General features: G+C 45.9%; 2 protein-coding genes across 2 annotated transcripts in view; both read right to left on the bottom strand.

The window, feature by feature from the left end:
• Positions 1-125: 125 nt before the first annotated feature.
• On the bottom strand, positions 126-2,289 carry LOC128713315 (ATP-binding cassette sub-family G member 4-like). The gene is made up of 5 exons (XM_053808176.1): positions 2,051-2,289; positions 1,408-1,979; positions 1,088-1,341; positions 798-966; positions 126-727 (listed from the first exon to the last, which is right to left on the bottom strand). The coding sequence occupies exons 1-5, from the start codon at positions 2,287-2,289 to the stop codon at positions 126-128; spliced, it is 1,836 nt and encodes a 611-aa protein (XP_053664151.1).
• Positions 2,290-5,092: 2,803 nt separating this feature from the next.
• The window catches only part of LOC128710976 (ABC transporter G family member 2-like), a 30,052-nt gene continuing 15,797 nt past the window's right edge, over positions 5,093-19,347 (bottom strand). Inside the window, exons 10-16 of the mRNA XM_053805841.1 lie at positions 17,947-18,158; positions 9,200-9,314; positions 7,806-7,995; positions 7,332-7,716; positions 5,854-6,390; positions 5,518-5,774; positions 5,093-5,437 (exon numbers count right to left, since the gene is read on the bottom strand). Coding sequence (XP_053661816.1) covers positions 5,093-5,437; positions 5,518-5,774; positions 5,854-6,390; positions 7,332-7,716; positions 7,806-7,995; positions 9,200-9,314; positions 17,947-18,158 — 2,041 coding nt within the window. The remainder of the gene's footprint in view (positions 5,438-5,517; positions 5,775-5,853; positions 6,391-7,331; positions 7,717-7,805; positions 7,996-9,199; positions 9,315-17,946; positions 18,159-19,347) is intronic.

The raw sequence follows: 19,347 nt of genomic DNA, 5'->3' as shown, positions 1-19,347 counted from the left end.
TTAAGGTTGATGGTTGAAAAGGTAAAATGTGCTCCTATTCCTCCAATAACCTTTCGGATCTATAAACCAAGAAAAAAGGTGCACCATTTCTGTTGTTTAGTTTTGTTTTTCCCCCAATCCTCACATTATTTGTATATTTTCAACCGTAAGCGCAAAACAATGTACAGAATGATTTGAAACGCGGCAATAAATCCCAACAGTACGTACACATTTTCCCAGTACCCATCCTGCCGGGTGTCCATGAACTTGAGGAACTTGCTCGGCTTGTTGTAGTAGCAGATGTCCTTCGAGCAGGGAAACGCCGCCCGGTTGCCGCCGTAAATTGCCTGCAGCGAGCCTTGCAGGCTGTACCGGAAGAACGAAGCGTACGCGACGTAGCTGAGATACTCGTGCATTTCGTACGATTTGACGAAAAAGCCGCAAAACAGTAGCGAGGGAATGCTGAAGCAGGGCACGAAGAACGTTGCCATCTGTATGTCAAATGCGGCACCGGACAGCAGGCCCACCGTTTGGGCGTAGATGCCGAGCAGCAGCAGGATCAGGCAGAGCTTACCGAACCGTTCCCACTCCAGCGGTTGTCCGGTGAGGTAGTAAGCGATCGTGAGGAACAGCGACGGGCATAGGATCTGCAGTGGTAGATCGGCGACTATTTTTGACAAATAGTACGCCTCGAGCGAATACCAATTGTTGAGCCGCTCCCGTATGAACACTTTGGTTTCGAGTGGAACTGAAGAAGGAAGAAGTGAACATTAATCATTGCATGAGAATATCAAGAACGCAACCATAACCTAACTCACAAGTTATAACGCACGGCATAGAATTGCCGAAGAATATGAATAGCTGAAAGAAGAACAAACAGGCACCATTCACCATGACCAGGGCACCGTCTTGACCGGAGTTATAGAACACCGCCCCGAGCAGCACTCCAACCAATACGTGGGCAATAACACGAAGTTGAGCAAAGAACTGTGAAGATCGCGGTAGTAAACATACGAATCAGCCCACCTGTTTTGCATATTCATATCGTCCGCCAAAACGTCAAATACGAAATCGAAAAAATTAAAAAACCACATGAAAAGAAACTCACAAAATCTCTCGAAGTCACACGCAACGACCTTCGCAACAGCACATAAAACTGCTTCCAACGCGAAATGTGATAACGCCCGCTGGATGTCGGTTTGGTGTGCTCTCGCCCGGTATCTTCATCCGCCCAACACTCGTTGCGACCGTCGTCCTTGAGGCTGTTTTCCTGTCGCGATTGCTTCCGGTCGGTGGCGATTCTGCTGTAGCGCTGCACCAGCTGTTCCAGCTCGCGCAGTGGCTTGCACGCCACCTCCAACGCTGCAAGATGGGAAGCGATAAGCGATAGCGCCGGCCGAATGGCAAAACATCAACAGCCAAGTTTACCGAAGTCGGCCCGGTTGTAGAACTTCGGACAATGGAAGCCACCTTCCGCGAACGTACCGACCATCCCGTCCAGCGGACCGTTGTAGATGCACATCCCACCGGACAGGAGGTACAGGTCGTCGAACAGCTGGAACAAACTGGACGACGGTTGATGGATGACGCAGGCCACGGTACGGCCCTCGCTGGCGACCGTTTTGACGTAGCTCAGCAGCTCCATGGCGGACACACTGTCCAGCCCGCTCGTCGGTTCGTCCAGTAGAATTATTGGCGGATTGCTCACCAACTCGATGCCGATCGAAAGGCGCTTCTTCTCGCCGCCGGACAGTTTCTTCACCAGCGTGCGCATACCATTGTCGAGACCCAGGATGTGCAAGATATCGTTCACCTTCTTCTTGCGCACCATTTCGGATTTGTTGGGCAGCTTCAGTTCCGCCGCGTAGTTCATCGTTTCCAGCACTGTTAGGTGCTCGATCAGGTTGAAGTCCTGCTGGATGTAGACGCATTGCTGACGGTACTTGCCTCTATCCAGCATCAATCCATTCACTTCAATCGTGCCTATAAAACCCGTTTGTCTGCAATAGCATGGTTTAAAGTAGTTAACGTTGTGGTAGAATAATTCCGCTCAATTTCAATCTCGGAATACCTCAACCCGGACAGAATACCTAACAGCGAAGACTTCCCTGCACCGGACGGGCCCAGTATTGCCACCAACCGACCAGGTTGAAACTTTCCCGACACATTCTTGATGATATCCTTCGGACGTCCACCATTTAGATCCTTGCGGCGATAACAGATGTGCCGGAAGGTCAACGCTAGCCTCTGCCCCAACAATATGGCATCCTCAACGTTGAGTGCCACTGCGTCGACACTCTCATCCGTCATAGTTCACACCGCGCACAGTGTATTGAAAGCGTTCTGAGCACTGTCCCCCCACTAACGTCTCGATTGATGCTACCGTAACGATCGAGCGAAACTCGTTCTTAACATAACAAACGCTGATCGATCAAGGTTTCGTGCGACGTATGCAGATTAGCGTTTATTAGCATTTTATTCGTGGCACGCCACGACGCTTTTCTCCGACAGCTTACTACTTATATATTTCCCACATACTTCACAATGAACTACTATAATACTATTCGTACGATCACGATCGCGCGTTTGAAGCACTGACGGGCCACCACCATTCGCTCTCGACGCTCTAACGCAACTGTGCGAAAATCAACCTCACCGGTCGCTCGGCGTTGGTCGGCCCTTCACGAGAACCGCACACCCCAAGGCTTAACCGCCATTCGTGGTGAGTGGATTTGTGTTCAGCTTCAGCCACCTCCGAACGGAGGCTCGGCTACCCTTTCGTGCGCGCTATTATCAGACAACCTGTTTTCCTTCGATGCATGAAGGCGTGTGAGCGTGGGGGGGGGGGGGGGGGGGCATTATTGATTTAATCAATATCGTTTCTACATGGTGTAATCGTTTACGGAGCATAATTTCAACGACCAGGCACGTTACGAAACCTAGAAAACGTACGGTTTATCACTCTCTCATCTTGCTGGCTTCAGCATCACGGTAGTTTTCGTGATTTAGATTCGCACAATATAGCAATAGTAGCCAAGCCATGCGAATTAGAACACACGGAGAGCAATTTTGTTTCGCTGTTTGCACTCTACAGGGGACACTTATAATAATCAAGTGCTATGAGAATGATTCAATTAGTATCGCTCCTGTACTTACAGTTCTGATTATTATCGCTTGGAAATTCAAACACACTATACAAGCAACCCAATGTTAAGATTATCTAAATCTCATTAGCATCCGATTGCATGCGATTGTTTGTCCACAGCGGGGATTGAAATGCTAGGCACCTAATATATCATGTCAAGTTCGTCTCAGCACAATAATTAAGTACGCGTTCTAGTATTACTTTTTTCGGGCAGCCCGATGGCATGATGGTAGCTGCGCCGGTCTTCACACGAACGAACCGGACCAAAATCCCATCCGGACCAATCCCCCGTATGTAGGACTGTGACTATCCTTCGTTTAGCTTCGAGTAAATAAAGTTACCAGAAATGGGAAGGCCTAGAAATGGAAAGCCAGAAATGGAAGGCCTCTCTAGACCTCTTGAGGTTGTTGTTGCCGATAAAGAAGAAGATATTATTATTTTCCTTTATTACTGTATATCATTACACAAGAGTACGTGTTAGCATCATAACGAGATTACAAGATGATACTTTCTGACTTTGGTTGTTCTAAGATTTTTAGAGGACATTTTACTGAAATGGAATATCGAAACGGAAAATGAACCACTGGTCAGATCTTCAACATGTTCAACAGTTCTTGGAGAAGAAGGTTGAACAACAGTTCCACTCTTTCTACATCTTTATTTACTTCAAGGTCGCATACGATAGCATCTTCTTCTGTATCGGTGTCACAACCTTAAGAAGTCTTGATAATATTTACCCGGACTCGGAGAGTCACCGAATGACAATGACCAACTGACAGTGGATGGAAAACTCTGAGGATCCTTAGCTACCAACAAGGATCTGTGCCAAGGTGTTGGGTTGACTTGTGTACTCTTGAACCTAGCGCTAAAGAAGGCCATCTGCGAATCTGAGGTGGAAACTTCGAAGACCATGTTCTATTAATCTATCCAGATCTTGGCATACGCTGACGACATAGACATCATTAGTTTCCGGCACTCCTACTTAGCAGATGTCTTAGGGGCGACCATAGCCAGCTCCTTTTAGGTCGACGAAGGAGATGTGGTAGGCCCAAACTGAGAAGGAGTGAGGGCGTTGAAAGGATGGAATATTGGATTTTCAACAGCAACGTCTCCTGCCCACAGAATCATAGGGTTCAATATAGTGTTGTGATTAATAAATCTTTTGCGAAGAGTCATTCATATGAATCTTTAAAGAGGAGTCATTGAAATCATGAGTCGACTCTCTAAGGATTCATGAATTCTCAAGACTCTCAAGATTCATGAATACTCAGAGAATCTTTGTAATAGAGATTCAGATTCATTCATTCAGTTCAAAGATTCATTCAGATTCATGAATCTGAATCTGAATTACCCAACACTAGTTCAATACATCATTCTTAACTATATGGTTTCTTTCACTTTGTCATTTAACCAGTGTACTTCAAACAATTCGTAGTAGAACTGTATTTACTAGCGGTACAAACCCTATTTACATACATATCACAAGATTACTTCCAACAATGTATAGAACAACTTACGCCCTAAGAAGCAAGAAAGCGAGCCATGCTTTGTGAATTCTTTTTTGGATTACTTTCGCACCATGCGAATAAGTGGCGCCGGTAAGGCGGGTTGAGTGTAGTGTACTCGCGCATCCTGTGAAACTCCTCATCTGACGGTACGAGGACAGGTTTTCTCCGTTGCTTAAATGCTAACGCTGCGACAAGCCTGATCCCAAGCGCTTATATTTGCACCGTGATTGAAAAAAAAAAACCGAAACGCTCCGGTGGCGTGCTACCATCTACGTAAAATTTGTATTTTCCCCCATTGCGTACTGCGCTTCCATCCCACCCTTTTTCGAATGCCCTGTGTGTGTTTGTGTGTTTGTGGCCCCTGAAGCAGCACATAATGCGACGGAATGTAGGGTTGAGCGAAGCATAAGATCTGTGTGAGAGATAGTCGGATCGCTGACTAGCTGGGAAGTTGTTGCAGTTAGATTTTGTTCTTCATCCGGTACTGCATCACGTAGAACGCCGCTACCCTAAAGACGAAAAATATCACGCTAAGCGCTATCACAGCCTCGACAAAGTCCGCGTCGAGCATGTCGACCTCCTTCAGGAACTTCTTTGGCAACACGAAGTGACAGTACGTCTCGTCACAGTCCATGCGGTCCCGGTCGTAACCGAAGATGGCCATGGCTGCGCCCTGCAGGGCGTACTTAAGGAACGAGATGTGAAACAACCAGTGCATTACCGGGTGCGCATCCGTCAGGTGAATGAAGAACCCGGAGAATATCAGGAACGGACAGATGAAGAAGGGTCCAAATATTGCACCATTCTGTGTAGATGGTTGGAGCAGTTGAAAAGAAAACATTTGCATTAGATTAGAAGTCGATCGTTGGACTGATGGAGTCTCACCTTCACGTCGAATAGTGATGCGACCAGCAGACCGAGTCCTTGCGCTACCCAAGCCACCATCAGACAGATCAACGTAAACAGCCCCACCCGGAAGGCTTCCGGTGGTTGTCCAGTCATGTAGTACGTGATGAGTATGTACGTGACGGTACAGAGCAGCTGGATTGGAATGTCAGCCACCGTCATGGCGATGTAGTAAGCCCGCAACGAGTACCAGCGGTTGAAATGTTCCCGTGTGATGATCGGCAACTCGAGTGGAACTGTGTGTGTTGCGGGAAATACAAACATAAAGTGAGTTATCGCAAAGGTAACGCTTGTACTTGTATCACCATCACTTACAGGCCATAGTCATCGAGCTGAATGCAGTAAACATCAGAAACATGATCGAGAAGAACACGTAGTTGTAGTTGTTGAAGATCTGTGCGGCCTGATTGCCAATGCCAAAGTACAGCATACCGATCAGCGGCGCTATGAGACAGTGGATGGCGAACCGCATCGTCATGAGCGACCGATCCCGGCTCAGTATGAGAAAGGTGCGCAGCAGCAGTAACGAAAATTGCCTGCAAAAGCTGGTCGTGTATATCTCGTCCCGTCCGCACCAACGTTCCGGGTTGAATGAAAGCTTCTTGGCGAGTTTCTTTGGTTTGGCTAGCACGGGCGATACTGGCCGCTGGTTGCTATCGTGCTCGGGAAACAGTGGCATCTCCAGCAGCACCATCGGTCCATCCGGTGACGATTCCTTGATCGGCATCAGTTTGCTCTCGAACGATGGGGAAAATGGTTCCGGATTGCGGTAGAAGTTGCTCTGACCGTTCATCATCTTTTCGACTAGATTATCGTTCAGTCGACCATAGTCGTGCGTTGCTATCTCCAACACTGAAATTTAGAAACAAGAATAACTTAAATAAAAAGTGCGTTGTGATGAATGAGACAAATCGCTTGAACTGAACTTCAACGCGTTATGCAGATTGCATACTATCTAGGCTGAATATCGTTTTGTGCTCCTTAAAAGTATGCAATCTGCAATATTTTTAACCAAAACTAAAGCAGTTGGAGACACTAATTAATCTGATTATGAATCTATCAGCTGCTTGATAATTGCATTTATCAAAGCTGCGAAATAGAATGGTAAATTAAAAAAAAGTATTAGTTCAGTGCTACCTAAGCGTTAGAAACGTGGAAGTTTCCTCCGCGAAGCTTTCGGAGCTTTTAATGTGTTAGATTTTCAACGGCCAGTAAAAATAATGTTCCAAATGAATTGTAATAGCTAAAATAAATAATCTGGAAATTTTTAAACTTGAAATAATTGTAAATGATGGAATCAACACCATCATCACAACAAATCATTTGGTAAAAAATAGTGTTAGATAACAAAAATTAAACCATTCCTCAAGGTTTTGTTTCATAACTATCTACCCTTGCTCAAGCTACCTTGGGCATCGGAAATGACTATCCAAAAAATCATGCCTACATTCTGCTAGTAACGTTCGACTATCAATAACTCGCTTATCTTTCGATTCTACCTTGAACGTTCCAGAGCATGCGAGCATTATCTGGTCTGTAATATTGGGCAGCTATCACTAAAGTTTAGCTATTTAGCAACCTCAGCGTGACGAAATTGAAGAGGGTCCCATCGAGTGTGGTGACTCAAAATTACTATTACTACTAAAGGATAAACAGGGGTAACGATATAGCGAAGAACAAAATGAAGCACATTTTGTTCTGGGGTGTGATTGACCCGTTTAAGAACAAGACACATTTCTGTTTGCACTTCCAACTCGAAACCCCCATCGCACGGTCAACTTTGTTACACTTACAGTAATCGGAGGGATTGTAATGTTCCGGGCAGACGATGTCGAGCTCTTTCAGGAACGACACAATGTTACCAGTGCCGCCGGTGTAGATGCATTCCCCTTCTGCGACCGCGTACAGATGGTCGAACATGTTGAACAGCAACGCGGACGGTTGATGGATCGTGCAGATGATCGTGCGGCCTTCGCGGGCCAGCTGCTTCAACAGTGCCACGCACTGTGTCGAGGTGGAGCTGTCCAAGCCGCTCGTCGGCTCGTCGAAAAACATTACCGGCGGATTGTTCACAATTTCCAGCGCAATGGCCAGACGCTTTTTCTGACCTCCGGACAACTTTCCCGTGCGCGTTTTCTTCGCGTCGTACAGCCCGATGGCACGGAGAATTTCATTCATCTGAAAAACACAAAAAATTAACACCGGACACACGTTGCGCTCAAACCATCCCGAGGAACGGTTCAAAAGCGTTCTTCCGCATTACTTACGCGAATCTTCTTGCTGGCTGGGCTGAGTTCCGCACCGATTTTGAGATTGGCGGAAAAGTGCATCGCCTCCAGCACGGTCAAATGTGGCTGCAGATCATGGTCCTGCATGATGTAGGCGGAAAGCCGTCGAAACCGTTTCAAATCTCGCACCTGCTTGTTGACAAGAATGTCACCGGTGAAACCACCCTCACTGAAGTATTCGGGGGGGGGGGGGGGAAAATTAAGAGAAAAAAAAAACAAAACATAAGAAACACATTATTGGCTGAGAGGCTCGAGTCAACATTACTCCCGCGGTGATTATGATGTTGTCGGAATGTTTGCCCGGGTGGAGTTGGGAGGTTGAAGAGTATGTGGTAACGATAAGCATAAGTCGGTAAACACCCAATATGTGGACGGTGCCGCGGTGATACCCTTCTCAAACACCGACGAAATGCTCGACTTCACGTCCCAAAAGTCGTTCGTTTATGACGCCACGCCAAGTACACAAGGAAATCACCGACCCTAGCCCATTGCGTTGGCTGCCATGGGTGCCATGTTGTTCCAGCGCTCACGCACGGGTGACTCATCGGACATGCGGCAAACAGCAACTGGCAGCTGGCAGCGATCTCCTTTGTTCCACGACCTTTACATACAAAGAGTCTAGCGTTGCGGTATATCCGACCGCGACTCAAATGTTTAATTCCAGCTAAGGTTCCATATCGCGATGCACTCCAACGTTGGGGATTGTCGAACGAGGACCCAAGTACCGTCCAGGAGTGCAATACTGCTGCGTGTCCGATTAGCCACCGTTTCAAGTGTCAATCAACTCCGGTTCATCGATCATCACTAATGACCATTTTGCTGCTGTTGGTTGCCCATTTTTTCCACTCCTCCACACTTTTAGCTGCCCGCAGATTAGGCGAGCTTCGTCTACCGGCGTAAACGCGCACTGACTAACAATAGCGCAATGTGGGTTGCAAAGTACCAGCTTTTTATGCTTCTTTGTGTGTTAGCAGAAACCCAACGTCCAACGTGATCCATCGATTGTACTGGTGGCACTTATTTACTTCCTGCTGCGTCTACTAAAGCCTTCTGTTGAGAATTGATCTAGGGTGACTCCTCTACTGATCTTTAGTATTTTTTGCACACATAAAGCGAAAGGAGAGTCGTTGATGGATAACCTTTCTGCTTGGTTGAATTGTCTCGCTGAGCTGCTTCGTTTATTATTGCAAAGATGATATGTTTACTGTAGCAACGTGAGTGAGGACAGGGAAGGGCAACACTTGTACACGGCATTGATGCAATCACCCTTACCATATACTGGATATTGTGGAAACGACATTAAACGTTGTCGAAGCACCCGTTCCTGCTATTTAATGCAAATAAAACACACACACACAGAGAGTCACACTTACGTAAAGCCCGCCAAAATATCCAGCAGGGTGCTTTTGCCCGCACCGGACGGTCCCATGATGGCGGTTAGCTCCCCGGCCCGGAACTCACCGCTGATATCTTTCAGTATGTCCCGACCTGCGAAGATAGATAGATTACGGCAGATAAGACACTATGGCATCAGGTGTGTGAATGACGGTGTAAACGCTTAACTGTACGATGTGCGGTGTTGGCGATTGATAGTGTTCGATGTCGAAACAACAGCTCCACAAACAAAAAAAAACATGAAACAGGAAGAGAGCTCATTTAATCGTTGCGTCATTGTGGGCATTAAAACATGGATTTAATAATAGTTGAAGAAAGTCTCGCCTAAGATGTTCAAGGTTAACAGATGACTTGGAAGAACTATCCGAAAAAGGTGGGAAAATGGATGAGACGTTGAATGTGCGTCTTTCTTTCGCTTAAAACTCGACTCGAAACAATGTGCGCTTATCGATTGATCAACGACAAGCCATTCTCATTAAAAAACTAACAATTTCTCAGCCAAGTTTGGAAGAAGCGTATGATGTACGTAACGTGCATTTGCCGATAATTAAGGTGTGTGTTCTACGCCTTGTCTAGAATATGCCCGCACGGGAAATATCAACGCAACAAAGGACTGTTTGCTGAGCGCTGAACTGACCTGTGGCGCATCTCTCCATCCTCTTGAACGTGCTACTGTTGCCCTGTTGAGATTGCACCCGCTCGTTGCCCGGAGAGTATCCCAAGCGCCCGGAGACAATCACCAAACCAGCAGTGGAACCGGTTTAGCGTTCGCAACCCCCCTGTCAAGTCAACGGGTTTGCCAGTGCAATAACTAGGCCAGCATTTCGAAGTCTCATCCCGTGGAGATTATTCCACACCCTGGATCAGCTGCTTGGCGTTTTAGAATTGCCCTCGCGGGATAATGTTACCGCTGGCCCCCGGACTATCCAGAGCCAGTTCCAGCGGGACATCTCACTCTGGTGAGTGGTGAGCGTACATAAAAAAAAAACAGGTTTTCAGGCTAGAGATTGAGCTTCGGTTCTACTCAGATTTCCAACTGGCAACCGAACGTGCCGCGGAGCGGTGAAACTCCGATCAATAACTCAGGTTTCCGTTCAGTGAGTTTTTTTTCTGTATCTCTTCTAAATCTAAACGTTGCGTGTCGGAACCGGTTTCAGCACATCCAGCACAACATTGTACATTGGACGACGGGTGGAATGGAGGGTGTTCTCTCAAAGTGCATCTCAACCCAACCGGTTGGACCCAACGGAAGGATCCAAGTAGCCGTAAATTCTAGACCGACGCTAAAAGTTATGATTTGCAAAGGCATCCTCATCATCTGCATCATCGCCACCGTCTAACCTCGTGATCCTCGTGATCCACCAATTGAGCTCAATTAAAACAATCGAACCCCGCTACTGGCCTACGGCAAATGGTTGTGCCGGTGTGGGATCCAGCGAGAAGATTCCACTCCATCTTCCCAGCCAAACAAGTCAACCCGCTAACTCGCGCAAAGATTATCATACGCTGCAGCGGGCCTGGGAACGTGTCCTGTCCGCAATGTGTCGCTCCGTATCACGCCACGCCGGGTGAATATATTTGCGTACGAAAAGGTAGCATCGAAATTCACCTTGCCCGGGACATTACTGGTCGATCGGACAATGGAACACTACCAAAAGGGTTGTAATCTGCCACCTGTCAGATGTCGCGCAGCGTTCGAACGTAACCCAATTTCACTGAGCTTTGTCGATTTGCTGACCTTCAAAACATTTCACACTCGCGCGCCGACGTGTTCCCGCGGGTTTGGAGCGTCATTGAATGTTAATACATTTTCCACCCGTGACGAACGTATCCACCTAAATACCTAACCTAACGCAATTCGGTAAGCATTAAGCACGCAACGGTTGCCTTTCGTTCGAAAACCCAGGGCAACCGATGCCTGTGTGCGTCGTTATTTTGTTCTGCCATTTGTGCGATATCCATTCGTAAACAATTAGGGGTGAGAATTGAGTTTAAATCGCGTTGAGGTGTGCTAAATATAATCTCGAAACATGCATTTTTTGTTGGTTTAATGCATTTTTTTTTTGATAATCATTGCCGAAGAAACAAACACAAAATCGAAACAAGTGTGCAATTCTCGCCGCACGATTCGAAGTGGTAACCTATATTCGCAAAATATATTTACAATGCGCCTTGTACGTAATCGCATCGAAATCTCCGATCGCAACGCAGTTGCAAACCCGTTGCGCGTGCTCATGTTCGCGCAGAAATGCAAAATATTTTATTTAAAATGCAACCCGAAGCGTTCGTTTCGACGCGCTTCATTGCGCAGCGAGCGATACTGTCGCGATCCCATCCGGCCCGTTTAGGCATCGATGTTGCACACTGTGGTGCAGTGGGTTTTTGCGATCAGCTCGGGAAGCAGTCAAGGGAGTGTCTAACGAGTCTACCGAGTGTCTGAAAAATAAATTTGGGGATAGAATCTGTAGCTTTCTAACCGCCGCATAGCAAATAAGCAAAACTAATGTGACGGTAGTGCTTATCGGGACTCATCGAATTGAAAAACCGTTTGCCACTAACAAGCGATCAAACCTCAAGTCCGCAAACATATCGCGCTGAATCGAGGAAAGAAAACATATCCACTTAATCCACTCTGTGACTAAGAAAACCTACCAAGTGAGGAAGTCAAACAATCCCTTCCCACCTCGCACCTCGCACACCGGAAAGGCTTGAACTCGGTTGTTTTTGATTATCAACTCTATGTGTGTGTGTGTGTGTGTGTTTGAGGGGTAAATTCACTCGGGGTAGACTGGTGTTACATTGAGAAAAGGCGCAGAGCATTGATAAGTAAAGGAACGTCCAAGTGCGAACGTAGCGACCGCACCTACAGTGCGTGGCATAGTTGTAGTATTGCTAATTTAATTACAAGAATATGAAGGCGTTTTTTTTTTAAATTGTATTATCTTCCAAATTGCGACCATTGTGTGTTATGATTTAAGCGAAAAGAGGTTTATAGATTGATGGTATTAAATATTTCTGTCGACTTCTGTTAGTCACATTGCTACCATTTTTTAATTAGTTTATTAATAATTAAAATGTATAAAACACAAAACTCCAACGTTTTCGACCCTGTTGATGTATTTATTTAATTTATTTCTAAATATTTTACTGAAACATATTTGCAAAAATCCAATTTCTACAAAAAAAAAGTTCCAATAATTGAAGGGTGTCCCACATTAAATTGCATCACGGTTGAAACGCTGTAGAAAATCAACTAACTGATCGATCGATCTTATTCGAACTTTCAAGCAATAAAAAATAGCCCTTAATTAAGCTTTTTGCACATTCATTTCATTCGACTACAACCTCACTCCTCGGGTACTTTACAACATCTCACTGCAGTTGTTTTGTACTTAAACCATGTTAAACCGTTTTTCATGTCTGCTTAAGGTTTGACCTCCTTTAGATGTTTCTATAGGGTCTGCCTTCATTATAGCCCGGTATTTCTCGATGGACCTTAGTTCCCGTGCGTTGGGAATGTTCTTGTTCTTAGGCACAAAAGTAATCCCGTTGGCTTTATACTACTCTAGGAAAACCTTGAATAGTGAAACGTAACGAACTAGACCAGGCCCGAACATCGAAAGGCCCTTGTATTGCGACTTTCCTTCAGGTGTATGTGAGCCCTACTCTTTTTGGAACGCCTGACCAAGATCACTTATCAAATAATGAATTTCTTTACAAACTTTGAAGGATTTTGTAACTTTAAACATTCAGGACATCAACTTTGTTCTTTGCGGTGACGAACAGGGAACATTGAGGCTGCGTAAACACCTTGTGCTGAGACGATTTTACAGATGCTTACACCAACTCTGTTCGCTCTTTTCGCGTGTTCCTTTAAGGAAGATGCCATTTATTCCAACTTTCGGAAAAAATTGCAACGATCAAAGACATTGCAAACAATACCTTGTTATGTTTCAACGTGTTCCAACCGTGAAGCAATTGTATGTCAGACACGCTTTAAACCATTTAATCTTGTCTTGACTTTATATCAGTATTTATCAATATTTTATGGATGGAATTATGGATTGCTACAAGCGCAATACTCTGTTGAAGTTTCTTGAAAGTAGCTCACCGTCGTCTGTCAGTGTGTTATTCTAGTCTTTATTGATAGACGCATTAATGCTTTTACAGCAACTTCGAGCAGTCATAACACACATGAGAGAATCGTTTAAAAGATGACTGAATCCATTGTATTTATAGCGATAGCACACACTGTACATGGTAAGATCAACAACGGCCCACTTGCCGACGGGATGATACGTAGCAACGAAATACGCACGACCATCATGGCACACGCTCCGCGCGAAGGCCTTTGTCTTTTATGTGATTCGTTCTAGCCGTTGAGTGTTTATTTATAAGGCGCGGCAGGAAGATGTCTGGAACGGGGTCAAAGCTGACAAACTGCAAGTATGATTACGCGTGGCGCGAATCTTCTCGACGGTTGACGACAACGCTCGAAACAAAAGGCAAGATGCCGGAAGATCCGGAGAGGACACTTGTGCGTCGAAATCAACTCAAACTCCTGCGGGTCACGTTGATATTGTGGTAGATACCGGCTAAGGACGCGGTATCACCATTGTGCAGCTGGTGCTGCCTTTGGCATTTGCGCTCAAAGTGTGCACAGTGCATCAGTATGGGTGTCCGGGCGCGTTGCATCGTAATCGTCGTCGATCAGAAGCCGCACCCAATCCGCTGACAGTGCGCGGACCCCTTTGTTTCGCTCGATCCGACATCGTCCAGCGCTTGTGGCGCTCCAGTTCTGAACTTTGTCTCGCTCCGATCGCGATCTCCAACGGAACCGGTTGGGACCGGTTCGGGCCACGCGTGAATCTGCATAGGCGAATGCATCTCGCACAAGGGCACGCGGTTTCCGACGAGCGCGTCAACGATTTCAGGCCAAAGACACGCTGACAAAGGCGAGCAAACGGGACCGGGGAGCAGTAAAAGAAAAAAACGCAACAAAAAAATGTAAACATAGATCAATTTGCAGCATTCTCCAACGTTAGTCTGTGGGCGCGTGAGATGAGCGCGTGCGGCGTGCCGTTGTCACGCACACTGCCACACCCGTTCGGGATGGCAGACATGTTTTCTGCCGATACACGCGTCCCGGCGTAGCAACGGATCAGCAAGCAACAGTACACACGCGGTCGAAAATAATCTCGCAGCGAAGGTTATCTGAAGTTCGTTCAACCCGTGCAAAATCCCGAATAGAAGCGGTGGAGACGGGGCCGCGTCCCCGACACACAAAAACACTCGCGCCAACCACGCGCTCCATACAAATTGGGTTCGATGCGATGTGGCGATCGATGGTGATCGTGCAATGATTGGAAGAACGCGCCGACCGTGCGTTCTGTGTGTGTGCGCTTTGCTTAGCACACACAGATGACATAATATTAAAGCAGGCTGGAACTCGACGCGCACGACTGGAGCGTGCGTGGCAAGTGGAGGCTTGGAACTGCTGAATTCAAACTAACCGCCAAAATAGATACCGCCAAGATGGCGCTTACATTCAGATACTCGTTTGCTTGTACATTTTACTTTGGGAATTGATTTGTATATTTTACGAAATAGAAAGTAAACTACAACCAATTCTGAAGTAAAATTCTTCACATAAATACTTATAATAAGCTCCTAATATGGTGTCTGAAACCATCTAAATGAGAAGTCATCTCTTCGTTTATCAATATATTATTTCTTTATGGAAATATCGCAGCCTAACTGGCTCTGACAGGGGTGAATGAAATTAGACAGAAATTAACACTAGAACTACCAGATCAGTCATTTTGGCTGGAACGCTTAATTTTCATCTCTTTCACCTTTTGGTTAATAGTTTATGCATCGGATTTACATATCTTTTCCGTAGTATGAACTCAATAAACTTATTCAAAGATAGTCCCGATCTTCGATTATTTTGCGTTAAATGATCATTAATGAAAAACGCTTAAATCGCTTGGTAGTGAATGTTAGTTAAATTATTAAATTAAATTAATTTATAGAATTCTAAGCGATACAATCATTTTTGTTTTTAGTTTTTGAACATAGAACAGTGACACTTGAGTAATCAATTCTGTAAATTTCAAATTCAAACCTTCATCGCCAACCGTCCCGCAAATTACCGACCAGCTCGTGTGCGTGATCTTTTCATTCAAAACGGCTGAATCTGGTAACGAGCGGCTGCGTATGTTCTTCTTCAAACACCACGAAGAAAGCACCGTGACGAAGAAGATTCATGAGACGCTTCGTTTCGGTCGTGCCTCATGAATTTAAAAAAAAAATGGTCTCATAAAAAAAAACGACCCCAAAATCATACACCGTACGCACAGAAAGTGGGAAGAATCATCTGCGAAAAGCATAATCGCGAAGGCGAACGGAGCCCGGTAACACAGAGCAGAAGATCGGTAGCGCGGTACCGAACTAGCCTGGCCGAGTAGGCATAGATGAAGCGGATGAGCGGAAGAAAAGCAGACATTTCGAACCTGCCAAAACCCACTTGACAACGCCACCGCCCGTGAATGAAGGCACATTAACAGGGGAAGGAGCAAACATTTCGGCTGGTTCGGATGATTCGAACCGTTCCCTCTTGTGCTCGTACTTTATACCTCTCCCACCGTAACGTAGATATTGCTGCATGGGTTTTGTTTTAACACATTGCGGGCCCGAATCGGCGAATGAATCGGACATTCATTAGCATCCATTTAGTATGGAAACCTTCGATCGACTAACGACACCCTGTTTGCAGAAAGAAGAACCCCGGGGGCCATCCACACACGGTACGACATTGACCGGCGCCTATTACCTTGATCGGTTCTGTCTTGGCACTGCTTTGTTGTGGTCGGTTTCATCCAACACCTTCGAATGGTGAATGATCCACACAGTCGTACAAATGTGTTCCGTGCAAATAAAAAGGGAAAATTAATCGAAAGTGCAATATTACACGCCCGAGAGAGAAAAAAAAAACGCCACCCTCATTAAACCACAGCAATTTCCAACCGTGGCGGGTCCAACTAACGCTTCCTCGTTGCGATCTGGCGTATGCCAAAATGGATCGTTTTACGTTCGGGTTTGTTTTTGGTTAAAAATAATTCCTCCGCCCCCGGTTGGTGTGGAATGGACACATGTTGACGATAATTTTGCTACCCGCATGTTTGGTTTTTCCTTTTAGTGTAAAAGACACACACACACACACACACATATGTTGCGTGATAAGCGAATCACTCTTGAGCGTACTGCTTAAGCGCGAACAACGGGCAGATGTGGTTGGAATGGGCACAGCGGGATTTTGATGTCGCAAAACGTCAAAGTGATCAAAATTGTTGTGACTAGTGTTGTGATTAATAATTTTTTTTTTTTGAGAAGAATCATCCCTTTTGAATCAGAAGTCAACCCTCAAAAGATTCATCTCCTCAAGCTCATAAGGAGTGGAGGTCATAAATCTGGAATGAAGCTCATGAAGTTTAAAAGAATTGAATAAATCTTTGAAATAGAGATTCAGTTTCATTTACTCAGAATCACCCAGTATTGGGGTAGATCACGGTCTAAGCCAGTTTTTTTGTATGCGTTTTGACGTTTCCAGGCTTATCCGCTTACAGCTCGCCATACAAATGGCAAGCCAAGTTAAGCCTAGGAAAGAAGGATTAGATTGGTTTCTCAATGAAAGTACCCAAGTACCCAAAACCCAAACTCGACAAATGTCAAAACAAAGAATTTTGCTAGCTGGTCTGAGCCAGGTTAGGCTAAGTTTCCCGTGTGCGAAAAAGGTAAACACATTTTTTTCAACGAAAAGAACTGAAAAAGGATTATTTTAATAATCAGACTTGTATATTATTTCAAATACATTGAAATTAAAATCAAATTGCTAAACTTAAATAGATTTTTCTCAAATTTTAGTTTCACAAAAATGATCCCTTGTGTCATTCTTTATGTCAAAATGCTATGTCCTTTACGAATCTGTACAGAATGATACAGCCCGGTACCTGGATTATTTGACAGATACAGGCTTAAAGCTTAAGCTTTCTAACTTTTGGGATGATCTACCCCATTAGTTGCTACTATTTTCTCCATTTGAGGAAAATTCAAACCCGAACTACTTTGAAGCTAGAAGACCTGTCCACAGAAGCTGTACTTTCGACAACATCATTAAACCAGACATTAAAACACGTGCCACCACCGTCACTTTCCTTTTCGTTTTCCTCCCCGGCCAAATGTGCATGTTACTAAGCCACAAATTTCTTCCCCCCCCCCCCCCCCTTTGGTTGGAACTTTCGCTTCATCTCGCACACCTTGCCAGCTGCCGGTTCGTGTTTGCCAACTGTAAGGCACTTGGACGTCCGCCAAGCCACTCATCGCGAGGCCTTGGATAAGACGATCAGTGGTGAATTAAAATCGAAACGAACGGTTCCGATCCGTCACCTGCGGCGCTGTCAGGCCCACTGCCGATAAGTAAAGCTGTCAGCCACTCATCTTATCAATCGCGCCAAACTGCTCCACATAAAACAAAAAAACAAAAGTCAGAAAATACTGTACACACGGCGAAACACAAGCTGTTAGCAGCAGAATTGTTTGTACCGATGTTGTACAACAGCTGTGACACTACTCGCGCGCTATCGGGCCCCGAAAAACGCGATGAATCCGTCCCCGCAATAGGTGATAAGATGGCAGCACCTGGTGCACCCGAGGAGTATCTTACCTTTGCGAAATATTCCATTGCGTACCGAGTACGACAGGTTCTTGAAGCTGACGGTGACCGGTTTGAAGAGCCGTGCCGCAATCAGCGACGGTGCGGCAATCTCCTGTTCCACGGCAGGAACCGCTGGTATATGCAGCGGTTCCAGCTTCACTGCACCGATCCGGCGACTACCGACACCGGTGGAGGACGCACCAACGGCATCCTCCGGGGTGCTCATTTCATACGATTCGTCGGCCATTTTGGGCGATGTTTGTGGCCAACAATAAGATCACTTGCTGTTTCTTTAACACCTTCTTGGATGAGCTTCTAATAGCTAGTATCTACGGGGACACCAATCGCAATCGCGTTCTTCACACCCAGCTCAGCCTCTGCGCTCAGGAACGCTCATGCCAGGCACACATGTTGCCAATGGGAACGGTGGCAATTTCTGCTAAAAATACGTTCTGCAAGACACCACACAAACGGGTACATCACTCGCGTTTGCTCACACCGCACACGAAATCGAAATCGAGCTTCCGGTGACAGTGGGATCATCCAACTGGTAGCTCTTGATACCGAACTGCACCATTACAACGAACCCTGCGCACATTTACATCGGGCACTCTCACGCCAGGGGCAATAATTTAAAAAAAAAAACTTCACCAAATAATAAAGCACAGCGCGAAACGCATCGCGGTTTACGTTGCAGTGTAGTTGTATCGCGTGCACTTTTATTCTGCCAACCACGCTCGATACCGGGACGACCGTTGACCAACAAAGAAAAGCCTCCTCACCACCCACCGGTGGTCGATAGGCGACGTTTCTTTTTCTCAACCCCCGTCACCGCCTGCAGTTACCCAAAATCAAACAAAACGGAATCCGTATCACAACAACACACACGGCGTTCCTCGGCAGCCCCGCGCTTTGTTGCGCTCACGAGGGCTAGGTCGGTGGCTTCACCCCGATCGCTTGGTGCAGCTGCACCTAAACACCGCCACGGAACAACGACCGACCGACCGTACGACCGAAGTCGAAGTTTTGTTATGCGAGATAAGCTGGTTGGTAATGCACACTGCGGCAGCTTTCGAAACGGTTGAGCAGTGCACGCATCCGCGTTCGCTCGCCTCTCGGAGAATACTAAGCGGCTCAGCTGATCCGCGAAGCGCAACAAAGCTCGATGGGCATCGGTGGCGGCATTCGCATGATGGGACGTGACCGTACCGGTGGATGGTTAAACAGTTGCTGGTCGGTTTAGAAGGTTTCCATTTGGGAAGGTTATGTTAGCAACATCCTTATCACGCTACTGTTGGGTAGGAAAAATTGTTTAAAAATAATTATTTTATTAATAAGGCATGCACAAATCAATTAAATTTGGTTGTGTTTGATAAAGATAAGATAAATGATTAACTCAAAACTTTAAAA

This window comes from Anopheles marshallii, chromosome 3 (assembly GCF_943734725.1).
Source record: "Anopheles marshallii chromosome 3, idAnoMarsDA_429_01, whole genome shotgun sequence".
NCBI classification, from domain to species: Eukaryota; Metazoa; Arthropoda; class Insecta; order Diptera; family Culicidae; genus Anopheles; species Anopheles marshallii.
The sequence above is the reverse complement of the archived record's forward strand: the minus strand, read 5'-3'. Positions and strand labels throughout refer to the sequence as shown.

Bases quoted from the DNA above. Each gene is read 5' to 3' on its own strand.
- LOC128713315 (XM_053808176.1), bottom strand. From the start codon at position 2,289: ATGACGGATGAGAGTGTCGACGCAGTGGCACTCAACGTTGAGGATGCC. The intron at 1,980-2,050 runs GTATTCCGAGAT...ATGCTATTGCAG, and splicing joins GGTATTCTGTCCGGGTTGAG to ACAAACGGGTTTTATAGGCA. The intron at 728-797 runs GTGAGTTAGGTT...TTCCTTCTTCAG, and splicing joins TATGCCGTGCGTTATAACTT to TTCCACTCGAAACCAAAGTG.